This window comes from Atheta coriaria, unplaced genomic scaffold (assembly GCF_025399875.1).
Source record: "Atheta coriaria isolate IRGN ID8LTWV9N9 unplaced genomic scaffold, Caltech_Dcor_3.1 hic_scaffold_7_pilon, whole genome shotgun sequence".
Taxonomy (NCBI): Eukaryota; Metazoa; Arthropoda; class Insecta; order Coleoptera; family Staphylinidae; genus Dalotia; species Dalotia coriaria.
The window spans coordinates 11,690,232-11,704,853 of record NW_027045449.1 but is presented as its reverse complement, the minus strand read 5'-3'; the positions used below and the strand labels follow the sequence as shown (position 1 = coordinate 11,704,853).

Below are 14,622 nucleotides of genomic sequence, written 5' to 3'. Positions count from 1 at the left end.
TTAGTCATGGACGGCCAAGGCCGTGACTAAAGTTCCTTAATCTCGGGTTTTAGTCTCGTTACGCTCGCGCTTAATCAATCTCGTGCCGTTTTGCGCACTTGATACTTAATTTACTATGCTTTACGCGTCAAAGTTATGTAGAAACTTAAATTATTCTTAAAGCAAAGGAGTTTCGCGGAGAAACGTCGAGAATCCATCATTTTTAATTGTTTGATACACTCGGTAACTTTGAATCCCCCCAATATTTTAGAATAAAATCCCCAGACATTTGACGGTTTCGACGTCAAACGTCAAATTCGAACAATTCGAATTCCTCAGTTCAGTACTTTAAGCGGCAAATTATGGCGGAAAACATCAAACATCAGAAATTCATGTAGAACTTTCATTTATTACACCATCAACAAGATGGAGGCGGAAAATTCGGCTCAGTTCGCTGCGTTAGCCTCAAGTCTCTTCAATATCACCACTTTATTGAAATGTCCTATCTGGTAAGCATAGTAAAAATAAAATTTACAAACTGGTCAACATAACCCCTCATTTAACGTGAATGTTATTTTAAGTTCAGAAATTTTGAAAAATCCTATTGAACTATGCTGCAATCACTTGTTTTGTTCGTCGTGCATCGAACGTTACTTAAATGGAAATAGTTATAACTGTCCAGTGTGCTTCACCAGAACAATGAAGAGTCGGGCTCAACCAGCACTTGAAACTGAAGGTGCTTTCAAATTTGTACAAAGTTTATGCAAGAAGCTGAAAGAGATTCCGGTATTACCTTCATCTTCTACCCCTACTAGTAAGATTCCTACAAAGAAAGTTCCAGAAAGTAAAGGGAAAACTATTCCTGCAAAACCTGTGAAAAATAAATGTTTATCTCCAAAAACTACTAAGAAATTGACACCTAAATCACCTAAGAAGAGTGAAGACAAGCCTCAAGTTGCAACAAAACAAACTGAAACCAATCAACCAAAATTAGTGGTGAAAATAGCCAGACATGAACAAATTGTAGAGCCTTATGAGGAGAATGTCCTCAAGTGGCTGAGTAACAGTCAGAATATGTTTCAGCGAAAGACACAAACCCAACAGAAAGTTGAAAAGGATGCGAAACATGACAAGATACCGAAACATTTGAAATCAGTTTCACAACGTGCTGTTCAACGTAGAACTCTGCCGGCTAGGGAAGCGGTGAATCAAAATTATCAACGAAACTGTCGGTCTCTAGAGTCTTTATCTGACAAAGAAACAAATTCCGGTAAATTGGCTGAACATGCATTGGATAGTCCTGTTGATGTAAATGAAATGGAAGAATCAAAAATAGAAGATATTGATAGTCTTCCCATGGTTACCAAAGCTGAAATATGTAGAGAGATTGAAGAACAATGTTTGGAAGCAATCAATCAAAACGTAACCCGAAAGTCAGCCGGTAAAAAACGAAAAAAGCCGGAAGAAAAAAGTCCTATTGAGGCTGCGGACAAGTCGAGAAGATCTGATTGGACGAGAATTAATAAACTAGCGAGTAAAATCGACCGTGTTGATGGAATTCCGAAAAAGTTGAAAATTTCCAGCGCGCAAATTGAGAAAGAAAATCATGACACACAATTCAGTACCACCACGGCATCACAATATGGAAGAATGGCGAATGAAGCTGAAGCCGGCGGCAGTGGTATGAAGTCTAATGCTAAAAAACTAAAAATGGAAAAGTTTCAAAAGGAGATGGAGGTTTGTAAGAGGCCCAAGGTAGCGACATCTATCGCAGGTGAATCAGTTGATACAAACTCAACGATTATTATCGATTTTAATCCGAATTACAAGGTGGGAATTTTGAATACGGCGAACACCGACGAGAAAGGTTCACCAGTTAAAAATGTCGAAATAGAAGCGGATGATGAAGATGACATTTTTATGCTGGCAACTCAACCAATAATTCACAATACCAATGATATTATACCTCAAACACCTTCACCACTGTCTGCTCATAGTGTTTTTAATAAATGCGATGAGTTCCTACGGCAATACAACGATTTGAAGGCAAGTTTCTCAACTTTTTTGACCAATGAAACGGATAACATGAATTACCATAAAGTATCTTTGATACAGCAATTATTACAAAGCTTTGAACCGAAATGTTCCAAAATAAGTGCCATTTTAACTTGTAAAGATGAAAGTTTAGAGCGTTTCCTCGAAACACTGCCCAATCAAAGCACACAAACTGATGATACCACTGTTAAAACTTACAGTGCACACGTACAAACATTGCAAACTTTGTCAGCTTCAAAAATGGTACAGACTTCACCTCCAGCACGTACAATTCCAAGAAAATATGTTGAATATGGTGTTCAAACTTCGCCGCCTAAAAGTGGTAACAATTCGTCTGTCAGAACAATACCGCCGATTGCAGAAGACAGTGAGATGAAAAATACGTTGGATTGTCTTGATTTTGACACGCAGGCTGCTATTAAACAGGCAGAAATTAATAAAGGTGAGACTTTTACGAATATGTACACGGAACAAATGCCGCTTACTGCGTTTATAAACGGAATACAAATGCGTTCACCGGGAATATCTGCTGTAAACAGTGAGTTAGGAACTGAGAATGAACCTCCACAAAGCAATGTGCGGGAAGTAGATAAAACTCAAAATATTGACAAAAAATCTCGAAGAAAGCTATATTCAAGTCCTGGCGGCGGGACATCAAGCTCTCTTTCAGACCACATTGGTATTACGAATAAGCGCGTGAAACCCTTGACTATTAGTGATTCGGAAGACGAAGAACCACTGCCAGTTGTTAATCAGTATATAAGAGAAGATATTTCAGTTTGCTTTGATTCGGAAAGTCAGAAAGCTGCTGAACATGATGAGATGAATTCGCCTAACGTTGATGTAAGTATGCAACCAATCATATTTGCACCCTGTTTTATTTTATGTCGCTATTTTTGCCACTAGAAATATTTGGACGATGTTTGGAATCGACTCCAAGATCAACTTGAAAGCAGTAAGAAGAACGATAATTGCCAGCCGAAAGCAATCCAAACTGCCATTAAAACAAATACTCAGGATTTAATCGCGAAATGTGAACAAATGATATCCAACCCAGTGAATCGTCATGTATCCTCACTTCCTCGCGTAAAACAAAAGGCTACTTCACAGAAAGCAATACCTAGTTCAGCTGATTTGCTCACTGACAGTATTTTCCAAGATAATGATGACGAGTTATTTGAAAATTACGCTACACCTTCGCCATGCACATCTTCTAGGGACAAGCCAAAGTCGACCCTACATAACCTACACTCGGAGCTAATCTATAATGACTCCAACAGTAGTATTTCCACGAATATACTTGATGAGAATCCAATGCAGGTGACTGCAATTCGGGTTTTACAGGATGTGCAGATTCGGCCTAACAAAATTGCTGAAAAATCTGTGGTGCATGTGGAAAGCGATGAAGAATTGATATTCAGTACACCGGAGACTACTCCGACGAAGTTTAGAAAGCCGGAAGTTCCGTGTGAAGAAGTTGTATTAGCTCCGCCGCCTGATTTTCAAGATGATGCAGCGGATTTTGTGCGTTCTATTACTTCGCAACATCCTATATGGAATACGACTCAAAATACTTTGAATCTGTCACCGATTCGAGCGTCTGGTTCTCTTCAATCGAAAATAACTCCGAAGAGGTCGACACTGAGTGGACACACGAAGAGGGTAACTAGCACGCCACATTCTAAGCTTACTCCGGTTACACCTACCATCAAATCCAATACCAATCAACTTCCTATTACTAAATTTTTACGTAAAGGAGCGGTGGATAAAGTGCCGTCAATGGTTGAAGAAGATTTCTTCATTCCCAGCATGAACAAGAAATCGATTGCGGTAGTTGCATGTACACGTTTGAATAAGACCCAGATGATTGCAATCAACGCGCTTGCAAAACGTGGACTTGCCAGGTATTCGAGTGCGTTTGATTCCAGTGTCACGCACATGGTTGTTGCTACCAATGATGCCAACCAGGCACGCGATCATACTATTAAATATGTTAGGGCTGTAGCGGCCGGCATCTGGGTAGTGAACAGTAACTGGGTGCAGGACTCTTTAATTCACAACAAATTAGTGCCTGAGGTAAGTCTATAATAATTATATTGTTATTGCTGTTGCTAATATTTAGAGTTTTGTTTTAAATAGGAATTTTATGAGGTTTACGACGTGACGGGACAAGATGGACCGAAACAATCTAGATTATTTCGGGCAACTAGGCCATTATTCGAAGGATTTAAGATGTTTGTGGCACCACCTTTCGAACTTATAACTTCTATTGAAGTTGAGGTTAGTTTTTATTTACAATGTACACGAAGGGCTTAAAATAACTACTATTAATGCTTTAATAGGAAATCGTTAAGAGTTTAGGAGGTGTGACTGTTCCAACCGCCGAGAGTTTGCTTCCGAAAGAGGATTACACTTGCCTTATTATTGCAGAGACCGCGCAAACGCAAGACGATGAACAATATTACAAATATCAAGGTAGGTGCTTTCATAACCAAGTTTATGACTTGTATGTGTTAATTGTGTCTGTAGATTGGACAGATAAACTACACGTCGCGACGGTTGATTTTGAATGGTTGACGCGTTCGATTGGCGCCTACAAGTTGAACAGCTTGCGACGATTTGCGCTCTGCACTGATGAATCTCTCTGTGAGCTTGGTTATCCAGAACATTTGCTTGAAAAAGTGGCTTGTTCTTTCACACAACCATGATTGGAACTGTTAAATTATTTGAGTTTTTTTGTTACATGTTACAAGATTATTTTTTTACGTACGAGCACAAGTTTAATAGAAATGAATTTTCTACTTGAAATAAAACTTTACGATATGCAAACACCGAGCAAAATATTGACTGTAGCTAAATAACCATCGGTCTTTCACTGCCTGTAACAAACTTTTCTGAGATCACTTATCTCTTTTACGATATTGATTTTATTCGGGAAAATTGATCTGGCTCCAATATATTGATTGTTCGCCAATGAGCTGATCGGCAATTTTGCCCGCTTTCGCTTTGGAAGTTCTGTATTTGCTTCACTTGGCTCAATCAGAATAATACACTCGTTTTAAAAATGTAGAAAAGATTGAGATTATAGTTAGATTTGCTCAAACATGTTCCTTGCGGCTCCAGTAGTTTCCTTTGCGCGTGTCCTTGACGGAAATACTGCGCTGCAGGTTGCGCGCATGTTGCCGCGTGCGCGTGCTTGGTCGGCTTACGCGGTGTACGCGGTGCGCTCTGCGTAGTCTAGTAGTCTTAAACGCGCCGGTGTGTCCGCACGCGTTCCTCTTGCAAGCCTCGTTTGTTTTTGTTTGAAGTTTATCTAAATTGCTATTAAGAAATTAATTTCATTTTATCGGTATTTATGTTGTAAATTCGAGGTGCGTTGTGTTACATCTCTGGAAAATTGAATTCGTTACAATCCAGCATCTACGGCATTGTGCTTGCTGCAAACCACGGGGAACATCAGTTTCACTGGTAAGTTTCGCATTGAATTAATATTATTTATTTACTCTTCATGAATAATTTTGTTTATATAACGTTCCTGTAATTGGCATTTATGGTCCTTTGTATGTTGTCTTTCGAGAAAGTTTCTACATTGCAACATTAGTCAGTATTTACAATAGAATTGTTATCATTTTTGTCTACGCGTTTATCAATGTCAGTTTGTATCTTGCACTGTCCGCTTGTTCGTGCAGACAACACATTTCAGTGTTGGTATATAGGTATAGTGAATATATGTTTTAAGTTTATCTATAAATTCCATATTCCACGTTCTTTCTTTTAAATAAAGCAAAATATGATCCACTTCGATTATTCTTAATTTTGTGATTTTTTTCATTACAAGTGCGAAATTTCGGATCTCGCGATTGAAATGATTCAATGATTCTTTCAAAATTTTCATAACACGACAGTTATTTTATAGGATGAGCCATTGCCGCCCCAGGAATTATTGCTAAACGTTGGTGCAATTTCAATGATTCTTTCAAATTTGGATAGCGCGAGAGTCAATTTATACGATGCGGCCCTGCCGCCCCCTAAAATCACACTAGAAATTAAAAATCGCTCTAAAACTTTTACTATTTTAATTAATTATCGAAACACGCGGTTGAAATTTTGGCTGTATCTCGCGAACCGTCTGTGCAATTGCATTGATTTGTTGCTAATTTTTGTGTTTTTCGAAAACATTCGATGGAAAGTGCGCTGTATTTCGCTAATCGTTTTAGATATTTGCATGATTTTTTCATTATTAGAAAGTGCGAGAGCCATTCTTTTCAAAGCGTATTAGCAATCGTGGAAAATCTTGCGGGAACACCCTATAGAAATTCTTGAAAATTGCTATTTTTTTATTCGAAAACACGCGGTGGAAATTGAGCTGTATCGCGCGAATTGTTTTAGACATTTGCATGACTTTTTGACGATTTGAAAGTACGAGAGCCATTCTTTTCAACGTGTATCAGCAATCCTCGAAAATCTTGCGGGAACACCCTGTAAAATATTCTTGAAAATTGCTAATTTTTGTGTTTTTCGAAAACATGCGGTGGAAATTACGCTGTATCTCTCTAATCGTGTAGATATTTGCATGATTTTTTCACGATTTGAAAGTGCGAGAGCCATTCTTTACAACGCTTATCAGCAATCGTCGAAAATCTTGTGGGGATACCTTGTAAAAGATTCTTGAAAATTGATAATTTTCGTGTTCTTTAATAACACGCGGTGGAAATTGCGCTGAATTTCGGGAATTGTTTTTAATTGTCAACAACTGAAATAAATGTTTTTTGATTTTTCTTTAGGTAGTAACGTTGTCTGCGGAAATGGTTTATCGACGTTATGATTCATCCGAGATCAATTCAACGCCATTTATCCTTGCGGGATTCACCAGAAATTTGCAAATTTCGATGTCCTAAGATGTTAGAGGAATAACCTTCAGGTTCCTTGACAACATGTTATTAAACATTAAAATGTAAATAATTTAATTTATTATTTTTTAATATTAAGTTTTTTTATACAGAATGTTTTTTAAATATACAAATTGAGTTTTAACAATGTGTTTTTTTAGAATCAAGTTTTTGACGCTGTGAAGAAAACTGAAAAAGGATGAAGAAGAATAATTGGTCGTTGTCTGACAGGGGAATGGAGCTCGATTAGTACCAACTCTATATTTGTCCTGCATAGTATTCCGGAAGGTAGGAGATGAACAGAAGAAATGTGACCTGTCCTTAACAAAATTTATTTGTACATGATTAAAATAAGTGAGGAAAGTTCTATATTGCTGAAAAACAGCGCTAAATTTAATACGCTCAGAAATTGAATCCGCGCAAGTCTTATAGTCTTGTTGCATTGTTTCAAACACTTGAAAATTTATTATTTGTTGAAAACAATGCATAACGTGTGTTAAAATGTGATATGATTTAGAAAGACAGCGCAAGATTTGCAAAACTTATGTAACAAATTTTATTCAAACAGCGGTGACATCGCAAGAATATTGTTCTTAATTTAATTTACCTTCTTGAGAAAATAGAGCATGTCGCATTCTCATACTATAATTAAGGCGTCCTAATTTGCGATTTATATTTAATAAGACCAGAAATATGTATTAATTTGTATTATTATTGTAATATGTGCTACGGTCTGTGATAAATGTGCACGCATTTTCTGTTATCATATTAGAATTAAGTAGATAAGTGTATATTGTAGGTATTTGTGTGTTGTGTCATCTTTTGTTACATATGTCGTAGAAATTATGTAGACTTATTTGAATATGTTGATCTAGTAGCTGTAATGGTAGTACTTAGTAGTAATATCAAGTAAGACATGGCCGTCTTGTGCGTAAAGTTAAATGTGCATTGCTCTTCCGTTGTTAATTTACGTTGTGATTTTGATTGTACCTTGTGTTATTTGTGTAGACGTTAGGAACTTGTTTTGATTTGTAAATGTATCGTATTGTCCAAGTCATTTGTGTTGTGTTTTTAAATGTACTAATAATGTAAAGTTATATTTGTCTTATACTGTATATTGTGTTTGTAATTGTAACTTGTGTTATGTTAAATGTAGTATTAAATTTGCATGTTTCTAGTGTTGTCTACGAATTGAATATTGTGTTATTGTCTACTAGATGTGTTGTTTTATTGTTGTCTATTTGTGTACCAATGTGTTGTGATCTGTTTTGAAATGTAATTAAAGCAAGTAATTATTGTTACGAAATTTGAAAATTGACGATATTTTTTATTTTAAAAAAATGTATTTATATTTAAAGGTGTCAGTAAAACGCAATATTATAATCTCATGCATAGTTATTTGTGGCATCCTCATTAACGTTTTCAGCATTCGAGTCCTAAATCTTATGTGTTTGAAATGTGTACAATACAACTCTAGCTTGTATTGCGTTGTGTTTTAAAAATTATATAAAGTAGAAACATAAATAGAAGAATCAAATAACAATGATAAAAACACTCGGTGGTCGAGTGGAGACGTGCACCTGCTGGCATGCTAGCGGACACGGATCGAATCTCAGGTACAGAAGGCATTTTTCTCAAATATAAAAATATCAGGTGTAATTTGGGTTGCATATATGAATTGCAACGAAATATAAGAGAAATTGAAATACAAGTGAAGGGACAATAAGAGAAGTAAGAAAGTAAGTGGAGGAGCGGAACAGAGAAATAGAATAAGAAGAAGGAGTAGCAGAGAAGAGTAGAAGACAGGAGGAAGAGAACAACAGAGTAGAGAAGAGGAGGAGATAGAGGAAAGAGAACAGGAGAGGATCAAATTTTTAAATTTTTTGGCACGTGTCGTTATAAGACAGTCTACAGGTCGATCGCCCCCTGCTTCGATGCGTCCATTGCTCCCGGCCCATCCTACAGCTACGATGTCTCTGCGCTTCATCCCCGAAATTATCAGGCATATCAACAATTTTTATGGTGGGGGATCACCCCCAGAGAGAGGGAACTCCTTATAAGGACAATCCTTATAAGGTCTTGTTCAAATATTTCTAAGATTTAAGTCGCCTCAAGAGAGGTGACACTTAAAAATATTCTTACAAGTTCTGACCTGTAGCTGAAATGAAAGAAGGAACACACAAATCACACAGGATACCTTAACAATTTTTATAGTGGGGGATCATCCCCTGAGAGAGGGAACTCTCTTCGAGACCTGTACCTGAAATGATAGAAGGGGTACACTCAAATCAAAGAAGCCAATATATCTTACTATTTCTTTATTAACAATAGAATACAAGTTTAGATTTTACCAGTCAACAAAATACATGTCGCCATATTAAAACAGGACTTGCGACCTGCTTAGCTGCGCATATATAAACAAGTACCACTTCGTACAGTTTTACCGGGATAAAGAAATTAGCAAATAGCTCAATTTCTACGTCATTGAAAATGGAAACAAATATACAGGCTGTTACAAAAGGAAAATTTAAAGTGCAAACAAAAAACATTCAAACCCTACAAATATCGCTCGTTTTTCACCCTACGTATGGGAAACGAAATACAGGGTGTTACAAAAAGAAAATTCGAAGTGCCAGAAGATAAATTCTAATAAGGCTCAAAGCAAAATTTTCAGGGATGTGAAGGAAAACGATTATACAGGGTGTCACAAACAGAAAATTCGAAAAATTAGAAAATTTGAAGTGCAAAAAAGAAAGCCCTAAAACAACAACTGAAGCAAAATTTTCACAGACACAAAGAAAATCAAATATACAGGGTGTTCCCGAAGGAAAATCCCAAGTTTAAAACAAAGAACACTCAAAACTCACAAATATAGGCAATTTATTACGTACTGTTGGGAAAACGTGTATACAGGGTGTGCAGAAAGAAAATTTTAAAAACTACAAATATGGTCAATATCATAACGAGGGAAATTTATAACAAAACAACTAAGTTTTAATATGAATTCAAAAATTTTACTCGAAAATATATTTGATGATAGCTTCAACTGTATAAGGTAACCGACGGGTGAAGCATCATCGTAAATTGATAGAACATCCGGAATACTACCGGAAAATACTATAATGACTAGTTACAAGTAAAATTAAAATATATGGAGACTATGATAGCGAAAAACCATTCAACATACAACATTTTATTAGATCAATAAGCAACTTTTTAATTTAATGATGCTAAGGAGTATAATTCGATTAACAACGTACAGCGAAAAGAGGAACGAGCCGACGGTCGACGGCAAAGTGAGCGTGGTCGACCACATGAATATTGTCATTTTAATAATTCTCAGATACTTTTTTATAATAATGCTTGTAATAATTAAATCATGCTGGTTATTTTCGGAAACAGGGCTATGAATTCAGATAAAAAATGATACCACGTGTTTGAAATTTGCAAAATTAATATCCCCCAAATGGAATAATCAATTAATATAAACCGTCTTAACTTTCCGCAAAAAAATTAATTACACACCTACCAGTGCAATGATGAAGAGATTTTAGACCCAGGAATACTCGTATATCTTATCAACTGAAAACTTGAGCAGCAATTAACAGACACTTATTTCTTACTAAAGATCACTCTAACCGCCACAACTCATCAAACAAAACAGCCACACATGGTCGTCACGAATATTTTGCTGATGATGAAAAGAATACACGACAATTAATTGAATAATTAAAGTCTGAAAACGCGTAGTGAGACGCGCTCGTGGACCACGCGGTGAAACGACTGCCGTGTGCGCTGCGCGTTGCCAGGTACAAGGCAGGTACGTCGCGATAATACACGTCAGTCGAACAAAAAAGTTGTTTATAAACAAACGTAGTGGCAAACACGTACTTGAAAAAACACAAACATTTTACGAAAAATGGTTGAACAATTACTGTTATGCAAATTTTTGCGGGTTGTAGCTCGAATTTCTATAATAAACGAATACAACCCAATGGAGAATTTAATTCCGCATCTCTATACACCAAGCTGAAGCTACAACGCCGCCTAGATCGCGTGCAAACCCGAAAAAACACAAACATATCACGAAAAAGGGTTGAAAAATTACCTTTATATGCAAATTTTCGCGGGTTGCAGGTCGAATTCTTACAACAGTTAAATACCACACGACGCAGAATTTATTTCCGCATCCCTAGACGTCACGGTGGAGCTAGTACGCCGCCTAGATCGCGCGCAAACCCGAAAAAACACAAACATTTCACGAAAAAGGCTGAAAAATTACCTTTATATGCAAATTTTTGCGGGTTGCAGGTCGAATTCCTGCAACAATTAAATACCACACGACGGACAATTTAATTCCGCATCTCTAGACGTCACGGTGGAGCTAGTACGCCGCCTAGATCGCGCGCAAACCCGAAAAAACACAAACATTTCACGAAAAAGGGTTGAAACATTAACTTTATATGCAAATTTTCGCGGGTTGCAGGTCGAATTGCTGTAACAATGAAATACCACCAGACAGAGAATTTAATTCCCCATCTCTGGACGTCACGGTGGAGGTACTACACCGCCTAGATCGCGCGCAATCCCGAAAAAGCACAAATATTTCACAAAAAAGGTTGAAATATTAACTTTAAATGCAAATTTTAGCGGGTTGCAGATGGAATTCCTGCAACAATTAAATACCACACGACGGAGAATTTAATTCCGCATCTCTAGACGTAATGGCGGAGCTATTACGCCGCGTAGATAGCGCGCAAACCCGAAAAAACACAAGTATTTCACGAAAAAGGGTTATAGAGTTACTTTTATATGCAAATTTTCGCGGGTTGCAGGTCGAATTTCTGCAACAAATAAATACTACCCGACGAAACATTTAATTCCGCATCGCTAGACGCCACGCTGAAAGTAATACGCCGCGTAGATCGCGCGCAAACACGAAAAATACAAACATTTCAGGAAAAAGGGTTGAAACATTAACTTTATATGCAAATTTTCGCGGGTTGCAGGTCGAATTCCTGCAACAATTAAATACCACACGACGGAGAATTTAATTCCGCACATCTGGACGTCACTGGAAAGCTACTACGCCGCCTAGCTCGCACGCAAACCCGAAAAAACACAAGTATTTCACGAAAAAGGGTTATAGAGTTACTTTTATATGCAAATTTTCGCAGGTTGCAGGTCGAATTCCTGCAACAATTAAATACCACCCGACGGAGAATTTAATTCCGCATCTCTCGACGTCACGTTGGAGGCACTGCGCCACCTAGATCGCGCGCAATCCTGAAAAAACACAAATATTTCACGAAGAAGGGTTGAAATATTAACTTTAAATGCAATTTTTGGCGGGTCGCAAGTCGAATTCCTGCAACAATTAAAAACCACCCGACGGAGAATTTAATTCCGCATCTCTAGACGTCATAGTGGAGCTACAACGCCGCCTAGATCGCGCGCAAACCCGAAAAAACACAAACATTTCACGAAAAAGGGTTGAAATATTAACTTTAAAGGCAATTTTTGGCGGGTTGCAAGTCGAATTCCTGCAACAATTAAATACCACCCGACGGAGAATTTAATTCCGCATCTCTGGAAGTCAAGGCGGAGCTACTAAGCCGCCTAGATCGCGCGCAATCCCAAAAAAACACAAATATTTCACGAAAAAGTGTTGAAATCCTAACTTTAAATGCAATTTTTCGCGGGTTGCAGATCGAACTCCTGCAACAATTAAATACCACCCGACGGAGAATTTAATTCCGCATCTCTGGAAATCACGGCGGAGCTACTAAGCCGCCTAGATCGCGCGCAATCCCAAAAAAACACAAATATTTCACGAAAAAGGGTTGAAATCCTAACTTTAAATGCAATTTTTCGCGGGTTGCAGGTCGAACTCCTACAACAATTAAATACCACCTGACGGAGAATTTAATTCCGCATCTCTCGACGTCACGTTGGAGGCACTGCGCCACCTAGATCGCGCGCAATCCCGAAAAAACACAAATATTTCACGAAAAAGGGTTGAAATATTAACTTTAAATGCAATTTTTGGCGGGTTGCAAGTCGAATTCCTGCAACAATTAAATACCACCCGACGGAGAATTTAATTCCGCATCTCTGGAGGTCAAGGCGGAGCTACTAAGCCGCCTAGATCGCGCGGAATCCCAAAAAAACACAAATATTTCACGAAAAAGGGTTGAAATCCTAACTTTAAATGCAATTTTTTGCGGGTTGCAAGTCGAATTCCTACAACAATTAAATACCACCCGACAGAGAATTTAATTCCGCATCTTTAGACGTCATAGTGGAGCTACTACGCCGCCTAGATTGCGCGCAAACCCGAAAAAACACAAACATTTCACGAAAAAGGGTTGAAATATTAACTTTATATGCAAATTTTCGCGGGTTGCAGGTCGAATTCTTGCAACAATTAAATACCACCTGACGGAGAATTTAATTCCGCATCTTTAGACGTCATAGTGGAGCTACTCCGCCGCCTAGATTGCGCGCAAACCCGAAAAAACACAAACATTTCACAAAAAAGGGTTGAAATATTAACTTTATATGCAAATTTTCGCGGGTTGCAGGTCGAATTCTTGCAACAATTAAATACCACCTGACGGAGAATTTAATTCCGCATCTCTAGACGTCATGGTGGAGCTACTACGCCGCTTAGATCACGCGCAAACCCGAAGAAACACAAAACATTTCACGAAAAAGGGTTGAAATATTAACTTTATATGCAAATTTTCGCGGGTTGCAGGTCGAATTGCTGCAACAAATAAATACTGCCCTACGGAGAATTTAATTCCGCATCGCTAGACGTCATGGTGGAGACGAGCATTTCAAAAATGCACTCTTGTCTTATCATAAAATATGGAAAATACTAAAATATCACGATGGGTCCCCGACATATGGCCTGTCTTCCACCGCGTGTTTTGAAAAAACGGGAAAAACGGGCAAAACTTGTCTTTTCCTTCGTTTTCTATATTACACGCAATTAAAATAAACAAGGCACCCTTAATTCGCGAGCTATTGCAACACGCAGGTCATAAAACATTTGACCGAATAATATAATTTAATATAAACTTACCAATGCAGTGCTCCTTGGATTGCTAGGGCACAGCAAGTAGGTACTGCAATTAAAAGAAAACATAAGTTAAAATAAAAACATTGCATACAATATAATATAATATTCATACATCAGAGAAAACAAACATTCTGTGTTGAGTAGCGCAAGTCAGATATAAGTTACTTACTCAAGTTCGAGGGGATCTCCTAATTACGGGAAACATCATGGCAACAATATGCATTTGGAATGTAAACATCAAACGCAAACAAATAAACATTATGGATATTAAACGCACAATTAACCATTAACAAAACACTGCAGTAGCATGTTACAACTAAATAGTCAATTGATGACCGAATACAATGCAAATTTAGAAAATAATAGTACGATAAAACGATGAGTCGCGCGAAATACGTCTAGACACGCCAGCGACCGGCACGAAACTGGCTGCAATCCATCGATAGCGCAAGCAACGATGTGACAGTCCCCAATAAGACCATGTGCCTGCAGCGTGAACCCCGCAGGTAAAAGCAATAGATGCGCAAAGCGGCTTGCCGATGACACGCGACCTTGCGGCGTAAGCGGATGGCAACGACGACCCACGGGTATTCGATAAGAAAGTGTAAATTG

General features: G+C 37.9%; 1 protein-coding gene and 1 long non-coding RNA gene across 3 annotated transcripts; both read left to right on the top strand.

Moving 5' to 3' along the window:
• The first annotated feature begins 258 nt into the window (after positions 1-258).
• LOC135795258 (uncharacterized) lies at positions 259-4,863 on the top strand. Of its 2 annotated transcripts, none has more exons than XM_065306863.1 (6): positions 259-488; positions 561-2,877; positions 2,941-4,110; positions 4,174-4,314; positions 4,377-4,509; positions 4,564-4,863. In XM_065306863.1, the coding sequence occupies exons 1-6, from the start codon at positions 406-408 to the stop codon at positions 4,740-4,742; spliced, it is 4,023 nt and encodes a 1,340-aa protein (XP_065162935.1). In that variant the 5' UTR covers positions 259-405; the 3' UTR covers positions 4,743-4,863. The 2 variants fall into 2 exon arrangements, with proteins under 2 accessions (XP_065162935.1, XP_065162936.1); XM_065306864.1 differs by having other exon boundaries at positions 281-488; positions 566-2,877.
• Positions 4,864-5,706: 843 nt separating this feature from the next.
• On the top strand, positions 5,707-8,237 carry LOC135795566 (uncharacterized). Its single transcript, XR_010549088.1, has 2 exons — positions 5,707-6,988; positions 7,085-8,237. It is a non-coding gene; the product is annotated as an uncharacterized lncRNA (long non-coding RNA).
• The last annotated feature ends 6,385 nt before the right edge of the window (positions 8,238-14,622 follow it).

Coding starts and splice junctions, on each gene's coding strand:
- LOC135795258 (XM_065306863.1), top strand. CDS start 406: ATGGAGGCGGAAAATTCGGCTCAGTTCGCTGCGTTAGCCTCAAGTCTC. Junction 4,111..4,173: donor ACAACAAATTAGTGCCTGAG/GTAAGTCTATAA, acceptor TGTTTTAAATAG/GAATTTTATGAGGTTTACGA. Junction 4,315..4,376: donor TAACTTCTATTGAAGTTGAG/GTTAGTTTTTAT, acceptor ATGCTTTAATAG/GAAATCGTTAAGAGTTTAGG.